The sequence below is a fragment of the Sphaeramia orbicularis genome, chromosome 6 (assembly GCF_902148855.1).
Source record: "Sphaeramia orbicularis chromosome 6, fSphaOr1.1, whole genome shotgun sequence".
Taxonomy (NCBI): Eukaryota; Metazoa; Chordata; class Actinopteri; order Kurtiformes; family Apogonidae; genus Sphaeramia; species Sphaeramia orbicularis.
The window spans coordinates 46,094,571-46,113,310 of NC_043962.1; the positions used below are offsets into that span (position 1 = coordinate 46,094,571).

Consider the following 18,740-nt stretch of genomic DNA (forward strand, 5'->3'; position numbering starts at 1 on the left):
TGTGGTTCCGAAAATAAATGATGGATTTTGGAGTGAAGTTTTTCACTGTATTTTTATGTAAGTTTGGGTTCTGACAAACACCAAAATGTCCCGCTGTTCTATGTGTGAAATAACAAATCTACATCCATGTTGAATTGAGCTTCAAGACCTTCAAGAAGATTTCATTCATGCTGGAAATCAGTATAGATTACCTAATCCACAATTTTGCAACAAAACTAACAAGAATCATAAACATAATTTTAGAGTGTGCCTCTTATTTTTCTTGCTGCAAAAGTTCACAAAAAAAAATTCAGTAGTGGCGGTCTGGGGAGGTGTGTGCAGCGGACAGCGGGTCACTTACCACCATTAGCCAACCTTCTTTAACCAGGCCAAAACCCTAGGATCTGATTAAAACAAAACAGCTGGGGCTTTAGTGAGTATTATTGACTGTAGATCTGTCCAGCTTCGCTAACGTTAAGTAGAGCACAGAGCCACACCAAAACCTCCACTCAATCAACAGTGAAAATACAGTGATATAAGCCTAGGAAACATTACCCCAATACAGCGCACTAGGACAATGTGATCTCAAAAGTGAATGTGACAAGAGTGGGACACTCCTGTCACATTCACTTTAATATGCTGTGCAGTGTATGCAAACACACACTTTCTACATTGACCCTTTCTACTCACAGACAAAACAAACACCCTTGCATTTAAGGATTAGGCAGATTTGAGGGTGGACGCAGTGAAAAGACAGAAACAATACAAACTTAGCCTTGTGACTTGTCTGTCTTAATCACTTCTGCAGCTTATTCATTTAAACAGACTGTTCCAACTCACTGCAGCTACAAGAGTTTTTAAAGATCATATCCAAGAATTTAAACACTTTTAGTTCAGTTTCATTGTGTGATGAATGTGTTTTAATCTGTGACTTTGGCAAATTTAGAAGAAAAAAAAGCACATGTATCATCAATACTACTCCTTCCTTATAAAGCTCTGCACTTGTTCTGGATACTGAATGCTTCAGGAAACACAAAAAGCAGATATTCAGCTCATTTATCAGGCTATTTCATTCTGTGTTTGCTCAGGTAAAGCAGACTAAATGTATGTGACAGTTGCAGATGGGTTCTCTTGAGGGTCATCCTATCATCAACCTATTTCACCTTAGCTGCCTAATTCCATCCTCTTAAAACCCAGGGTCACTTTGTATGTCCTCCAGAGTGGTCGCTATCCTGACATCCAACATAATGCAAAGTATTCTGAGAAATGACAATAAAACAATGACATTTCTTTGCCTTCTAGAGTTATAAACACTGCTACTTTCAGAGCAGTCTTGAATATGGAGTGAAATTAACTTTGACGGAGCACAAACAAGCAAAAACTATAAGACGAGAGCATATAAATTACCCTGACCATTATTAAGCCAGTGTGGTCAGAGACAGAGCAGCCGTCCATAACCCTCTTTGCTGACCCCCCCACCCCACCCCATCCCATCTCTGGAAGAGCTTAGAGTGGATTACACCACATCACCCACCAGCCTCAAACATGGATATGCCATCCTGGCTTAGCTATCATCTTGTCCATCAAATACTTGGAAAATAGATGTAAATCCTCCTTACAGGTTGGAGGGGAAGATAAATGAAAGGAGGAAAAGCTGAAAGGGCATCACACAATTACAGCAGAATCATTTAAAACCACTAACTACCTAATATGTGTACAATTCTGGGAAAAAATGTAGACAGAAATGCTGTTTTCCAGACCTGATTCCTGCTGAAAACTTCATAATTGCAATTTAGACAAAGAAGGACAATTGAAAGCTGTTAAATAAAACTGAGTTACTAGCATCTTAACCCTTTCATGCATAGTGGGCACTACAGTGGACAGTTCTTCAAAGGTGTTCTCTTGTATATTCAAGGCTTTTGTTGTTTTAGTTCCGTATCAGCCAACACAGCGGACACTTATCTGTCATCCCATACACTGCAATTCATACCATGACTGTAACTTCGCTGTTCTAGATAAACTTAATCTGCAGTAACATGTTTGAGTGTAAAAAAAAAAAACAACTAATTGTTATTAGACTGTAATTAACAGGGGTTTTTTGGTTGCTTTTTAAACAAAATTTGTTTTTGTTTTTTTTTTTTTGCATATTATCTCCATGAAGTGAGTAATAACTAGTATTAGAGTGTGTTAAAATGTGAGAAAACATCAGATTAGCAACATTAAACATGTTTTTATTTCATAGTTTTTACACAGTATATCAGTAAATACATGTTTATTTGTTTTTAAAATTAAACACATGGTGTCCAGGTGAGTGGACATTTTTGTAAAGCCATGAAAAATAGGTTCATAAAAAAAATTCAATCGCCTTGTTTTTTTGTTTGTTTGTTTGTTTGTTTGATTTATTTGTTTTGTTGGGGGTTTTTTTTGGGGGGGTCATGTCCTAAGGGGAATGAAAATCACTTGGGGAAAAAAATCTTGATAAGGTTCTCATAATTCATGCATGAAAGGGTTAAGCATAAAGCAACTAACAGCAATGGAAAGCATGAAAGGTGGGAGTGAAAATCAGGATTATCTCACCAAGATTTGTTTTCTGAACTCTTTCTAGGTAAAAACATTAGCATTGTGTAAAATATGAAAATGAACTTTTTCCTTTATATGGTTTATGGGTTGAAAACACAGTTTTTGCTTCTAGTGCCTCTGGTCTGACTACTTTGTTTGTTTTTATCGTGTTTTTACTGTGTTTTCATTGTGTGTTTTTTATTGTATAAGCTAGCCATTTATTTTTCTGTTTGTGTCTTTTTCTTATAGGTTATGTCACATTTGTTCTTCTTCTTCATATTCTTATTACTTAATTTTTTTTATTTTTTTTTTTTGGACTACCGTTCTATCCTTATTCGCACTATTGTACATATGTTTGTTCACTGTGTCATGTATGTATCAAGGGTATTATCGTTAACGAAAAATAATAAAATGACGAAAACTAGAATTGAAAAAACATTTTCGTCAACTGAAATAAATAAAAACTATAATTAAAAGAAAAAAACGATAACTAACTGAAACTGTATTGTGTGCTTACAAAACTAATTAAAATTTATAAAAAATTATGGACAAAATTCCCTTAGTTTTCGTCTTTGTCAACGTCGGATTGATACGAAATTGATTTATTTTCCTCAAGCAATTTTAGCTGCTGGCACCATATGATATTTAACGGTCCGTCACTTCTTGTCACTTGTGGTTTAGAGTCGTCTTCTGGTCCCCACTCTACCTGGAAATATGGAGACTAAAGTTGGGAGAAAGCAGCAGAGTCCTGTCTGGGATTTATTTAAATATGACGGAGAAGAAGAGAAAAGATATGAAAAAACTAAAACTAAACTAAAACTAAGCATTTAGAAGAAAACAAAAACTAATAAAAACTAGCAAACCTGCTCTAAAAACTAATTCATACTAACAGAATTACAGGAAAAAAAAGCTAAAACTAAATAAAACTAAACTATAATGAAAAATCCAAAACTATTAGAACCTTGGTATCTATCTATCTATCTATCTATCTATCTATCTATCTATCTATCTATCTATCTATCTATCTATCTATCTATCTATCTATCTATCTATCTATCTATCTATCTATCTATCTATCTATCTATCTATCTATCTATCTATCTATCTATCTATCTATCTTTTTTTTTTTATTATTTTGACCAGTTTATTTAAAATGCTTTAAAGGTATCATATTTAGCTTTTTTTTTGTTAATGAAATTATGCATTTTAAAACATTTCCCTGTGGTCTACATAAACCGTAAATGCTATACTTGGGTCTGAATTCTTCATTAATTCAACTCCACAGGTCCATCTTCAACCCTATTTCTCAGTAATGACACCAGAAAGGTCATTTTGAGCGCTGGCCCTTTAAATGCAAATGAGTCACTTCATGCCCCACCCCCTCCAGGTTGTTGACTGTGCTGCTCTGTTCCGTTCAACCAACAACTGAACATTTAAGTAATCAGTTTGAAGTTTTTAGACATATTTTCAGTTTTTACTACAACCGCTGCTGCTGATAAACAATTATGCCATACTCGGAGAAGTGTTCATCGGAAGTCTTGACCTTAAATGTGCAAATGTTGTGACATAACTAGTTACAGACGTAACAAATTAAGCAGGAATTAAAACGGGTTGTAGAAATCCACTCAATTTTTGCTGGAGTGAATATGAAGATAGCTTTGCAGCACCTGGAGGGTTCAAATTTAAACTTTATGAACCATTAGAGTCCAAATACACAAATAAATGTACCAAAGACTAATAAAAGTGGGTTTAGCAAAATATGACCACTTTAAATGGCAACATTTTGACTTGTAATTTAGGATAAATTTCATCAATTTACATCAATTTATATATCACTAAACTTAGAGAAATTAGCTGTCTATTCTTTTTTTTTTTTTTTGCAGAGTTCCATGTATTATTAAATATAACATCTTCATTTAGATATCTACACATATAAGCAAGTAAATAAGTTTAAAATCTGCTTTTGTATAATCCAGTTTTAGCAAAGAATCAGGCAGATCTGATTATGTAGATCTAAGTCAGGGGTCTCAAACTCACTTTCTTTCAGGGGCCACATTCAGTCTGATTGGACCAGTAAAATAATAGCATAATAACCTATAAATAATGACAACTCCAAATTTTTGTCTTTGTTTTAGTGCAAAAAAAACCCAAAAAACATTAAATTATGAAAATACTTACTGTTATAAACTGTCCAAACAAAAAAGATGTGAATAACCTGAAAAAACTGAAATTTCCTTAGAAAAATAAGTGCAATTTTAACAATATTAGGCCTCAACTTATCATTTCTACATGTGCATTATGGATCGGCTCTACAAAGACACTAAACACAGAGTAACAGGCAGAAGTTGTTAAAATTGTGCTTAATTTTCTTTAGACATTTCAGGTTGTTCATATTTGTTCAGGTTATTCACATTTTATTGTTTCAGGATAGTTTGTAAATGTAAATATTTTCATAATTTAATGTTATTTTTTGCACTGAAACAAAGGCAAACATTTGAAGTTGTCATTATTTACAGAAATAATGTAATGTTTTTGGGTTTTTTTTCATATCAAATTGAGAAGAAAATATGGAGTCATTATTTTTTGTAGGCTATTATGCTATTATTTTACTGGAGATCATATTGGTCTGTATGTGGAACCTGAACTAAAATTAGTTCGACACCACTTTGCAAATTCATCCCACGGGCCGGATTGGAACCTTTGGCGGGCCGCATTTGGCCCCCAGGCCGCATGTTTGAGACCCCTGATCTAAGTCAACCATGATCACTGAAAAACTTCATAACTAGTTAAAGATTTGCTGATACCTTTAATACATTACATTATACCCAGGACCAACTTATTCTTTAAATATCAAGTGATTTCTATTGTAGATGTTTATTTACTTTGTATATTTTCATGTTTTTTGTTTTTTTACTAGCTGTAGCAGACTGGTTTTTAGACCATGAATGAGTGGTAAACCTCTCCTCTTTTTAAAAATATCCAGTCTCTGCATGAGTCACAGCCCCAGATCAGAGACCTCTATGATTTTAAAAGACAAACAAGGACATCAAGGACTCACAGACTCTGATACTGAATACAACCCAGCTTGTTTTTGTCTTGTGTTCTATACGATGTCCACCATTACACCTTAACTAAACCTGTTCCTCAGTCTGTCTTGTTTTTTGTCAAATAAACAAAAAGATAAAACCATGAACAAAAAAACCAAACAGTTAAATTGATAAATAAAAAGACAGGTTTCTTATTAATATGTGTAAGTGTGGATGACATTAGGGCTGAACTGTACCTTTAATGCTGTAGTTAATTAAAGTACACTTTCTGAACAACTTATCCTCTAAATGCAAATCTTGTGAACAGTCAGTCAGTCATTTTCTAAACTGCTTTATCCTCAAGAGGGTTGGAGGACTAACATGTAGAGACGACCCACCAGTCACTCTCACATTCAGCTTTAGCTTAACCCATAAAGACCCAGCGTTACTTTTATGTCAGTTCTCAAATGGAATTTTCTCTCTACCTAACCTTTCTTAAGTGATTTATTACCATTCATTTATAATATTAACCTTTGCATTTTGTTTTTTATCAGTATAAATCCGGTATTTTCCTGTATTTAATTCACTGTTGATGTAGACGTTTAGAAAAGCTCAGACTAAAGTTGAGGGTTATTATGTCAAAAACAGAGAAAACTTTTTCAGTAAAAATATACCATTAACCTGTTAAACCCTGACCATATTTTCAGGGGAAAAACGTCTAAAAAGACATACCCAAAGTAAATGAAGAATTACTTTACAATAATAAGGTTCATATGGATGTTCTTGGTGTCTATGGACATTTACAGACCTCACAGAATCTATTCCCATTGTCTAAAATATTGTATCTATTACTATGCCTGAGTAAACTGTAACAAACTAAAAGAGAAATTAGAATTTTTTATCCTCGCCTGGTTTTTTTCGGCTGGATTGGCGATGATATGCATAAATTAATTGTTCGTGTCGGAGATTTTTAATAGCGTATATTTCACCCCACAAAGATTAAAAATCATCTTTGAACATTAAAGTTTGCACTAAAATACACTTTTGATGTACTTTTATTAACATTAGGGTCTAAACTTTGAGCAAAAGTTGAAAAAAACATCCATTGTCCTGATTTATTATATTTTTATAGTAGATGAATATTAATATAATTTTTTCGGCCTGCGGGCGGGCTGATAGGGCTACATAAACCAAGGATTTCCATTCACTGTCATTAGTTGCTTTTCCATTGACCCTCAAATTGCGCAAATATAACTTGCGCATAAAAATTTACCTAATGGAAAAACGACAATTTTGCCAAAACTCTCGTTTTTCGATTAAAAGTTTTTGCGCTGGCAAGAGGTGGTTTTTCGGGGGTAGTGCAAATGGTATACAGTATAACGCAAAACTGCAATGGAAAGACCTTTTTTCGCAACTAGAGTCATGTGAATAAAAAAAACTGGATGTTGACGGACGTTACAACAAGCGAAGAAGAAGAGTTTAAAAAGAAACATGTCGCGGTATGTGTGGACACACCAGGAAACCTAATCATTTTAGAATTTAGTACGAGATAATAATAATGAATATATCTGTAAATCAACACCATATTTACATTCATCACCATGTTTATAGAATGACTTCTCATGTCATCTCATGATAATAAATAAACAAATCATCGCATTTGTGATTTAATGAAAAAAAAGACATTAAGCACTTCTGTTTTTTTTTACATTTAGTAAATATCGGTAAAGTTTTGCGAAGATGTCCAATGGAAAAGCCACTATTGATCCAACTCCATGGATTTTACTGGTGAATTAATGTTATAGAAGATGACGATGTTTCCAAATTCACTACGGAGCCTCTGAACATCCAAATGTGTCATATTTGATGACCATGAAAAGATGACAAACTGTATTTTACACCAATTATTTACATGTATTGATAGGATTAACGGATTATAAAATATTAAACATTTCATATCAGTAGATGCTGTTGGTCACCAGTGGATGTCTGGGTCTTTATGCGTTAATTAGCTCAATGGATGGTGGGAGGAAGCCGTAGAGAACCCATGCAAGCACGGGGAGAACATACAAACTCCACACGGAAAGGTCTTGGCGTTGGAATCGAACCCACAACCTTCTTCATAAGGCCCCACTACTATCCACTGCACCACTGTGTCATCCTGTACTGCAACAACTAAAGAGAATGTTCTCACAGTCACCACCAATTATTCTGATCATATGTGATGATAAACTGATGATTTAATCGCTCTTTTGCTCTTTGGTGTGTTTATCGTACATGTGCATGTTGGGGATGCACCAATATTTGCTGATATTGGCCAGTATCTGTATATAAGATCTTATCTCATTGCAATGGCAAATATTTATCTGATAAAGCTTATTTAATACATTTGAAAATCTATTTAACCCAAAAAGACCCAAATATCCATTGGCAACCAAAATCATTTACTGATATAAACTATTTAATCCCATTTGATTCACTAATTCTATTAACACATGTAAATAATTAGTGTAAAATGCAGTTTGACACCTTTACATGGTCATCAGCTATGACTCATTTGGACATTCAGAGGCTCCGTAGTTACCGTGGAAACACAGTCATCTTCTACAACATTGATACACCAGTGAGTTTGATAAATGACAGTGGATGGAGACACTTGTTTTATGTTCAGTTAATGATACAGTTTACTGAAAAAGTAATTTTTTCAGCAGTTTTCTCTGTTTTGATATAAAAACCTCTGGATTTACTCTGAGTTTTAATGAACATCTAAATTAAATATAGGAAATTAACCCTTTCATGTATTAATTGTGAGAACCTTAGTCAAGATTTTTTTCTTCAGTATTTTTATTCCTCCTTAGGCATGAAAAAAACGATGTGATCGAGTTTTTTTTTTTTTCTGTGAAGTTACAAAAATATCCACGCATTTAATTTTTGAAGTAAAGAAACGTGTTTAAAACCCAATATGAGAGAGGGATATGAAAACAATGAAATAAAAACATGTTTAATGCTGCTAATCTGATGTCTTCTCACATTTTAACATATTCTAATGCTATTAATTCCTCACTTCATTGAGAAAATGTGCAAAAAAAAAAAAAACCTTCTTGTCTAACAAATAACAACTGATTTACACTCAAACATGTTAGTGCAGATCAGGTTTATCAAGAACAGCAAAGTTACAGTAACGGTATGAATGTCAGGATATGAGATGATGTGTAAGTGTCCACTGTGTTGGCTGATATGGAACTAAAACAACTAAACCCATTAATATACAAGAGAACAGCTGGAGAATAACCATCCACTGGAGTGACTTATGCATGAAAGGGTTAAATATAAGAAAATACATGATTCACAGTGAAAAATGTAAAACACAGATGATAATATTTTAATAAATGGTGATAAATCCCTTTAAGAGAAAAATTCCTTTGGGAAATGTCACAAAAGTAACACTGGGTGTTTATGGGTTAATGTGACTTAAATAGAAATCATGTAAACAGATGAGGTAATGCACTGCAGTTTTATTCCTATTATGCTCACTGTATGTTCATTTATTAGTCATTACATTTTAGTGACAAGATTAGTAATGATATGGTGTCAGTGACGGGTAATAAATTAACGCAGGATATAATGAAACAAAATATATCGCAGAGGCCCAGTCATTTTTCATGTCTTGATATGGAAATACTATAATAACACTGATCAATACATTTCTGTTTATATTTCTTTGACAGCTCATGATGCAACCATTGTCTTCAGCTGCACTAAAATCAAAAATCCTTCACTGTGTGCATACAGTAACTTGCATAGAAATGGAAATGACGTATGCAGTACAGTTCATTCAACCAGTAATCCCTTTAAGCAGCTCTCCAGCAGGAGGTTTCCTTTATACCCCTGTCACATAGATGGAGAGGAAAGCCAGGAAGCTGAGGATTCACTATAGCCATTTCAATAATCTGTGCAGAAATAAAGACAGACAACAGAACCACGTATTCCAGACAACATCTGGCCCACACATTGTCATGGGGGGTGAACAGGTCATGGTGGTTCACATTTAAGTCAATATTACCTTTGTCAGAGGAAATTTTGAAAACAGTTACTTGTAGAGGTAAATAAATGCTAGTCAGGCTGTCTTTTTCTATTAGAGTTTTGCATCTGTATTATACAATACAGCTTAGAAGCAACTTTAAACACAGTTGGACAACGACGTAGAGTTGTAATCTGTTTGGAGTTTGATAAGGGCATTTAGGAATCAAGAGGACATACATGTTTACGCCATGTGGTTATGTAAAAGATTCAGAGGAAGCGGCACAAACATGAAGCGGATCATTGTCCCAGGTTTGCTGTGCACTGGTGAGTCTGCATGCAATTGCATAAGACTCTTTTCGGACACATGTCCACGTATGCTGTACCGAGTCCAAAGGATTTCTACCCATTCTTACTAACTCTGTTATCACTGGAGTGGCATGTGCCTGTATGTCTGTGCTCCTGGATGTGGATTAGAAACGATACCATAAAAAAATACTTGTATTAATTATTTGCTTAACACATAAGAACCCAGTGTGACTTATGTGGCAGCTCCCAAATGAATTTTTCTCTGTATTTAACCTTTGCTTAATGATTTATCACTATTTATTATAATATTATCCTCTGAATTTTGTATTTTTTTCCAGTGAAAATCATCTACAGGGTGGGGAAGCAAAATTTACAATGAACATTTAGTTGTTTTTTCTCAGTAGGCACTACGTCAATTGTTTTGAAACCAAACATATATTGATGTCATAATCATACCTAACACTATTATCCATACCTTTTCACAAACTTTTGCCCATATGAGTAATCAGGAAAGCAAACGTCAAAGAGTGTGTGATTTGCTGAATGCACTCGTCACACCAAAGGAGATTTCAAAAATAGTTGGAGTGTCCATAAAGACTGTTTATAATGTAAAGAAGAGAATGACTATGAGCAAAACTATTACGAGAAAGTCTGGAAGATACTATTAAAGAAGAATGGGAGAAGTTGTCACCTGAATATTTGAGGAACACTTGCGCAACTTTCAGGAAGCGTGTGAAGGCAGTTATTGAGAAAGAAGGAGGACACATAGAATAAAAACATTTTCTATTATGTCAACTTTCTTGTGGCAAATAAATTCTCATGACTTTCAATAAACTAATTGGTCATACACTGTCTTTCAATCCCTGCCTCAAAATATTGTAAATTTTGCTTCCCCACCCTGTATTTTCCCGTGTTTAATTGACTGGTCATGTAGATGTCCATTAAAGTGCAAAGTAAAATCAAAGGTTATTGCATCAAAACAGAAAAAAATAAAGAAAAGGTGACTTTTTCAGTACAATACAGCATTAACTGAACGCAAACCAAGCACCTCCATCCGCTGTCATTTATCAAACTTCACAGGTTTTACTGGTGAGTCAATGTTGTAGAAGATGACGATGTTTCCACATTCACTACGGAGCCTCTAAACGTCCAAATGGGTCATATCTGATGACCATGAATAGATGAATAACTGTATTTTACACCAAGTATTTACCTATATTGATAGGATTAGTGGATCTACAGTTTAGATCAGTAGATATTTTTGCTCAACTGTGGATGTTTGGGTCTTTATGGGTTAAATTACGATAGGACTTAAGGAACAGAAAGCCGTTCTTCAAAACAAACAAATCTAAAACACTTCTTATTTTATTACAATTTATCGATAACTTGTGAACTATTCAATGAAATCAACAACGCTTGTGATCATCTCCTCTCATTGTTAGTAATTTCTCAAAGAAAAAAGCAAAAATCATCCGATAGAATATTCTGAAACGTTTATATTTTCTGTTGTTTTTTTTTTACTCTACTGTGCTCATAAAACTGAATGCTTATAGTTGTACCTTTGCAAACAAAACATTTGAGGGCATCTTTTCAGGCTTTGGGGAAAAACTCTTCCAACGTTTACAGACCAAACACTTAACTGCGTAGTCAAGAAACTAACTGACAGATTAATTGCCAAGGAAAATAATCATTAGCTGCAACCGTATACTATTCTTTTAAATGATTCAGTAGACATTTTTCTTCTGCCAGTTCCCTAATTACTAATTTAGAAAAAAAAAAAAAATCCACATGTTCAAGTGCCGTGTATTTGGTTTCTAAAATCTTTTTCCAGACGGTTTCAAATAACTTTTACACTTTGCTAAGCGTGAAAAGATTTTGGAAAGAACTGTCCGGTACATTCGGTGTTATCCTGTTCCAGTACCTGTTGATGGGACAGATGTTCACCAACAACCAGATCATGAGTGCATTTTGGGATGATGAATCCATTTTGGGATATATAAGCCTCTATGAGCTAATATGTTATGTATTTGTGTTCATTCCAGACACATCTGTGCATCTGTGTTTCTGTGGATGTTTGAGTGGACGCATGCCTATGTCTGCATGTGAGTACGTACTGTGTCTGTGCATACTGAGTTTCTGGCTGCTGTGAAAATGTCACTGATCTTGGCTTCAGTACGAAAAGGATAGTGATGAATTAAGCAACTACCTGTGTTTGTGTGTATGTGTGTGCATGTGTGTGTGTGTGTGCATGTGTGTGTGTGTGTCATCCTAATGTAGAGCAGACCGATTAGACCAGGCCTATTAGGGCTGTCATGAGTGCTGCATACAGCCCTTTATACACCCCTTCTAACCTGCCAATTTCTAAAGAGGCCAAGAGAATAGAAGGCCTCCAGTGATAGCCATCGACAAGTAAGAGTTACTTAAAGGAGTGTCACTGGGATCAGTCAGAACGGTTTAATATTAAATGAAGGACAGGCTCGGGTTCTCTCTTCTCTGTGAAGGGAGAACATTAGACCCTCAATTACTGTTGGGACGGATTAATGCAGGACACACACAAAACACACACACACACACACAGAGAAAGAACCTCCGCGGTGTTTCCATTCATTTTAGATTAATAAATCAGATTTTAATGAGGCAGACTCTTTCTGCTTTTGTTCACGTGCAGTCTGCTAATTTTAGGCTTAAAGGGTGAGGTTATGTTATTGGTAAGAGGGCAATAAATGATTGGATGATGTGTGATTCAGACAGAAAAGTCCCTAAAAAACTTGTTTATTCCTGGCTGGTGTTGTCCCACTTGAAAATAGTGTCTTTTGCTGATTTTTTTTTTTTTTTTTTTTTTTTTTTTTGTCATTAAAGCAGATGTGATGGAAACATGTTAAAGTAAAGTGCATCTTAAAAAGTAAATATAAAAAATTACTACTGGAAGTGACATGACTGGAAAACATGAAGCTGTTTCTTATAAATTTGATATTAATTATGTATAGTTTAACAAATATACAAGTACTGTGTAAATAATGGAACAAAATGTTATTTTTATTAGAATTCCTCTCTTGCTGTTGTATCATTATAGCTTGGAATAAAACTGCATATTAAACAACACAGAGGCTGCGTTTTTTGATTCCCTTCCGAGTCACATGTGATTTTTAGTGTAATTTTCTCTCAAATCTCTCCCTGATGCACCATGACACAGCAGAGTATGTATAATGCAAGTGGCTTTTCTGCCAATTAATGATCTAATGGGGAATTCACATGTAACTATAGGAGCAGTAACTAATCCTCCTAACACCCTTACAAAGTGACTTGGTAGCAGACAGACAGGGCCGTGTTTACGGTACTCAAACTAAATGTAATCCGAGGAAAATTAAAAAATAAAAAATACCCTAAACTGTGAATTTACCGATTCAGTCCAAAAAACTAAAGCTTAAAGATACACATACTATTATTTTGACATTAACTCCAGATGATGCACCCAATTAAACCTGCATTTTGTTTTGTTGTTTTAGTCTGTGTGATTCAGCCAATAGAATGCAGAGACAGCTCAATTGAACTTCTATTATTATCATTCATATTTTCATCTAATCTGGTCTAAATCCACAGGCTCAAAGCTTACTGTGACGTCTGGCTCTAAACTGTGGGGTACTTCACAGAAGATCCTTTAGTCACATGTTAGGAAGGCCTTCAGACTGATCTCTATATTCGTACATTCATCCCAGATAATACGTCCTTTCATTTTGTCTTTTATCACATTTTAAAACTTACTTCTACTGCATTAATCACAGACTCAAATTAAAGTTTAACCTAGCACAGGTAGGTTAAAAACAATTACGTCTCATTTTGATATTCAAATATGACCTAGATTCAGTTCAATTCATTACTTTGTCTTTCCATTCTGGTAAGAAATTCCTGATCTTTTCCACACATACTTCACCTTTATAACAATCCAAGCATATTAACACCAAGGAAGGATACATGGTGTTCTTACATAACAGTAAATAAAATCATTTCTGTAAACTATGCTTAAACTGTAGGTCAGCGTGTTCCCCCGGAGGGTCAATTTAGCAGCATGAAGAAGACAGCTCCATGTTTCATGCATGAGGTTACTGGTTTGTCGACAGTACGGAAGAGCAGTATACGGCTCATCTGGGCCAAAGGTGTGGTTGACCAGATCATAATGACCTGTGTCTTTGGGCCGTCTTAAAAAAAAAAAAAAAACCCAGACAAGCAGCACAGACACCCCTCCTTTAGTTACTGGGGACCATAATCTAATACAGGAAGGAGCAGCACTAGATGTAATTAACAGGAAACAGACTGGAACTGACCCACTGAGAACACACAGGCTCATGTAGACTAAATCATGTCGCTGTTAAATTCTGTAAACAGACACTTAACTTGTCTGTATACTAATTTAATAGAACTTACATTGATTATTGGCAATTAATTATTCATTAACAGAGATAAATATTAAGACATAGTGGTAGATATAGATATAAATATATAGATATGGATCATAAGAGTTTTAGTTTAGTAGTTAAAGACTGAGTTTTGTTCTGTATCAAAGTGGATTGTTTTCCGAAACTTTAGTTTTACACCTGATGTTTTTCAGCTTGTTGAGCCTAATTCAAGTTGTTAAACCTCTGTGATCTGTTATTAAGTCACCACTTTTATTTACTTTTCCAGTAAGTAGATGTAAAACCAGAGAGGTACTCACACAAGGAAGTGGTAGAGGAAGCATTTCAGTCCAGCAGGTCTCTCTAGGAAGTTGTAAACATCCCCCTGCATGCTAGTCTTGATGTAAGGGCTCTGAAATTCCTTTTGATGATGATGCAGCCAGCTCGAACGAGGGAGAGGTGGAGGGACAGAAGTGATAGAAGGCTGGCTCTGTGCGATCTGCAGCGCTGGGTCCTGTGTGTCCACTGGCCGGCAGCAGGGAATGCCTGATCCATTATTCACCGCTGTGGGGTCCAGTTCCAGTGAAACAGGAGAGTAGTGGCTGCTGTCAGGTGGAAGAGCCCGTGGGGCAGCGCTACTGGGTGTAGTGGCTGCCGGGGCTTCGTGGTCAGCATCCGTCTCCTGGTCCAGGCTGAGGGTGAGGCTGGTGCTGGCGTATCCATTGGGACTGCAGGCGATGAAGGAGCTCCCCATCCTGCTGCCATAGTCGCGTTGCACATGACACGTCATGTGGAAGGAACGTGCTCGTCTTTCCCCCATGTCGCTCTCTCTGAGTTCAAAAGGCCAGGGTGGACTTGCGAGTCCTGTGAAGTCCTGGAGAGTGTGACCAAGGTTCAGGTAGAGGGGAAGAACATGGTTAGCTACCTGCTGCAGACGAGAGCTCTCTGTGGTGTGCTGCATGCATTTCCATACCTGCAATGGAAGAAGTGACACGAGTCAGGAGATAGTATGACTGAAAGGAAGCCCTGCACTGTACTAGAGGGCACCTGGTTCTGTTAGCATCCATCATGAAAAATACACGACCAGGTCACTGTAAAACCCTGGGCCTCTCCATTTACACACATAACTACAATGTGATGTAATGTCGTCATCTGGGTCGAACTTTATCGACCTTTATCACCTTATTAGATCATTTTACAGCGCTTATCCTCAAGAGTAGATCTCTGTTATAAAACAATCATGATATTTACAGTGATATAACACTATATGACTATAAATATAGGTCTTGCAGCATGTATTTCTCTTGTATTTGGGGTTTATTTTGTTTACATTGTCTGCTAAAGCACAAAAAGGTTTAGCATTTTGTTGTTTTGATTCTTTTTGCTGATGCACATACATTATACATTTATACATTGTTCTACCTCTAGATTTATAAAACGTCCCACTGCTTTAAGTGTTTGACAAGACAAGAAGAGCTTAAAATCAGAGATAAATTTAACGTTCACTCTGGAAAAGTCATGCTTTACTTGTAAAAGACATGATGATTTGGTGTTTGTTGTGATAATCATCAATATAAACTTTTAACTATTGTTTTTTATCATAAAAACATTCATAGTCATATAAATCAGCCATAGTTAGCAGTGAAAAGAAGCTAGAATACAAAGTATAGAAGTGTTTGGTTAAGGGATTGTGAGCTGAAAGCGAACATGTTGACAGTTAACTGAACTTAGTTGCTACCCTTGATAAAAACATGATTTGTGGCAGTTACAGGTTCCTGCAGAAAATGAAAGTGGTTACTTTTTAAACTGTAACTCTACAAAGATCTAAACCACTCCACCGCTGGTGAAAGATTTTCACTGCTGAACAGTTCTACTTGTTGCAGTAGTACATATCTATAGTACCCTTACAGAGTAATTCATACTTCTGATGTTATACAGCAGGGCTAAAACAATTGGCAGTATAGCTACGTAAGTGCAATATCCTCATTGCAGGAGCTGTAGTTGTTTAACAACTCTACAAATTCTCCAGATAATGGAAACATGCAAAAAAAAAAACATCATTTTTCAGATTTTTTAACAAATTTCGTTGTGCTGCAGGATACAGTTACAATAAAAGAATTTAATTCTAGGAAGTTTGTTTTAGACACAAATACTATAGTTTCTTCTTAAATGTAGTCTCATATCACAGTAGTAAATATATGTTTAGAGTAATCACTATGTTTTTTTTTTTGTTCAGTGTTAAAACCTAAACTTCTGACTCCTCTGGAAGATCACAGACCTTTTGTAATCTCAACATTAATACTTCCGAAACAGCAGCGTACTGAATATTTCTATAGAATCTGTGCAGATAATTCCACATTTCCTGGTGAAGAGGGGAGATTATTTGTCAAGAATCATTTCCGTAAACAAATGCAAACATTACAAACTGTCGCACTGTGAGTCCTGTTCTGCGAACATAATAAAAGCCAGACAGTCCTGTAATACGTTCATATTCAAGTGAACACATCAGCAACAGGTCAGCACACAAGGTCATTACGGGCAGCTTTCTACGAGGCTTTTCTAATGAAAAGAAAAAAATAACATCCTGTTGCATTCTTGATGGATGGAAAAGCCTCTCTGGCTTCCCATCTGGAAAGGTAAAACAAATGCACATCAGCACCCTGCAGTTGCACAACAAACAACAGTAACAGCTGCAACCTTAAAACAACAATATGTTACAAGCTTACGCAGCATGTCCAGTGGTTATCTGCTGTCATGGAGATGATGACTACTTTTACCAGATTTTTAAAAAATGCGACATATAAAGATTAGGGGTGTAAGAAAATATCGATTCTGCAATATATCATGATATTTCATTTCACAATACTGTATTGATATTAATAAGTACAGTATTGATATTTTTAGGTATTTATTCAAATGCAGATATGGTAGAGGTTCATTTTTGTTTATTATTATTATTTAACACTCTTTTATTAAATAATGTTAGTTCCTTTGTTGGGATTGAACTAAAATACTGTTCTGATGTTAGTTCTGAACTAATAGAATATGAACATTTGAACAGGATCTTAAACTATAATGTCTGTAAAACAGAATTTCAGTTTGAACACAGGAACATTTTGTGATATAACATTAGATCCTGTTGTGATCAAATAAAAATGTGTTTAGTATTTGTGCAGATTTCTGGTGTAATTCAATTCTTCAAGGAAATAATCATTTAAAAAAAGAAACAAACAAAAAACTGCCTTTTTAACAGTATCATGATATATCTTGATATATCCTATCATGATCCTAGTATTGTGATTTGCGTCGTATCACCAGATTCTTGCCAATACACAGCCCTAATAAAGCTATATAATCAGAGCTGAACTTTTACTGGATTTCTTTATTAAATGTATAGTGGATAAGGTGTGAAGAGACTATTTACAGTTGAAGTTGTTCAAAATAACCTACAAATCCCTAATATTCTATTCAATATGATTTCAGTGTGTGCATGCAAATGACAGTGAGACTGTAACTGAGTCTTGACAGCGTGGTGGAAAACATCCTGCAGCTGCCAAATCCAAGCTAATTTAAGTGACTGAGGAGTTCTGTTAATGAATGAGTGGATCAGAGCAGAGGAAGGTGGCGGACAGCAGTATCAGGGTACCTTCTATGAAAAGAAACTGAACCAGGCACCGGATGTGGCCTAAAAGGATCGGAAAAAGTTTGATGGGACAAGAGAGGCAGACTAATTGAAAGCAGCCACCCTCGTCCATATCTGTCCGCGTCTGTGGATGAACTGATGACAAGTGCCACATGCGCTCCTGTCTCTGTAGATAGAGTTTCTGCGCTTAAAAAAAAAAAAAAAAGACGCACAATGAAATCTGTCAGACATGCATATATTATAGGACTCTACAGTTACAGAGTATTGTGTGACTTTCCGGTAAACTCCACAACCCTGGCAAGAGGTCAAAAATACACAAATAAGATTAATTTTAAAGTAATATAACTAATAATATAACTAATTTGAAATCAGTTAAAGAAGAAGTTGAATTTATGCACCATTTAACCACGCACCAATATCTAATGTCCAAAAAATAAACACAACATAAAGATAAAAAAAAATAAAAATAAAACCTTACCTTTAACCTTCAGAAAACATCTTAACTTATCACCGTTGAGAAATAATATATCCTAATATTATCTTTGTAGCCAGGGAATAAGTTCGACTTCAGTGCAGAGTAGTGATAAAAAAAATTAAAAAAAAAAAAAAAAAACACCTGGGTTTAAAGTTTCAGTGTAAAACCATAAATTCAGTAAACACAATGGAAACAGCAAAAACACAGAAGAATCAGAACCACAGTGAAGGACCAGGTCTTTCATCGGCTGATCCTGCTGGACTCGTCTGTTTGAAGTGCATCGCAGCTTGTGCCTGGAAAAATGCTGCGTTTAAGGACTGCCGGAAATACTAACATCA

General features: G+C 35.4%; 1 protein-coding gene across 3 annotated transcripts in view; it reads right to left on the minus strand.

Moving 5' to 3' along the window:
• Positions 1 to 18,674, minus strand: part of kcnq1.2 (potassium voltage-gated channel, KQT-like subfamily, member 1.2) — a 274,383-nt gene extending 255,709 nt beyond the window's left edge. For 2 of the 3 annotated variants that reach the window (XM_030136300.1, XM_030136299.1), the window contains exons 1-2: positions 18,406 to 18,673; positions 14,605 to 15,257 (exon numbers count right to left, since the gene is read on the minus strand). In XM_030136300.1, coding sequence (XP_029992160.1) covers positions 14,605 to 15,245 — 641 coding nt within the window. In that variant the 5' untranslated portion in view covers positions 15,246 to 15,257; positions 18,406 to 18,673. Of the gene's footprint in view, positions 1 to 14,604; positions 15,258 to 18,405 lie in introns of all 3 variants that reach the window. The other variant, XM_030136301.1, reaches the window with a different exon arrangement.
• Positions 18,675 to 18,740: the final 66 nt, after the last annotated feature.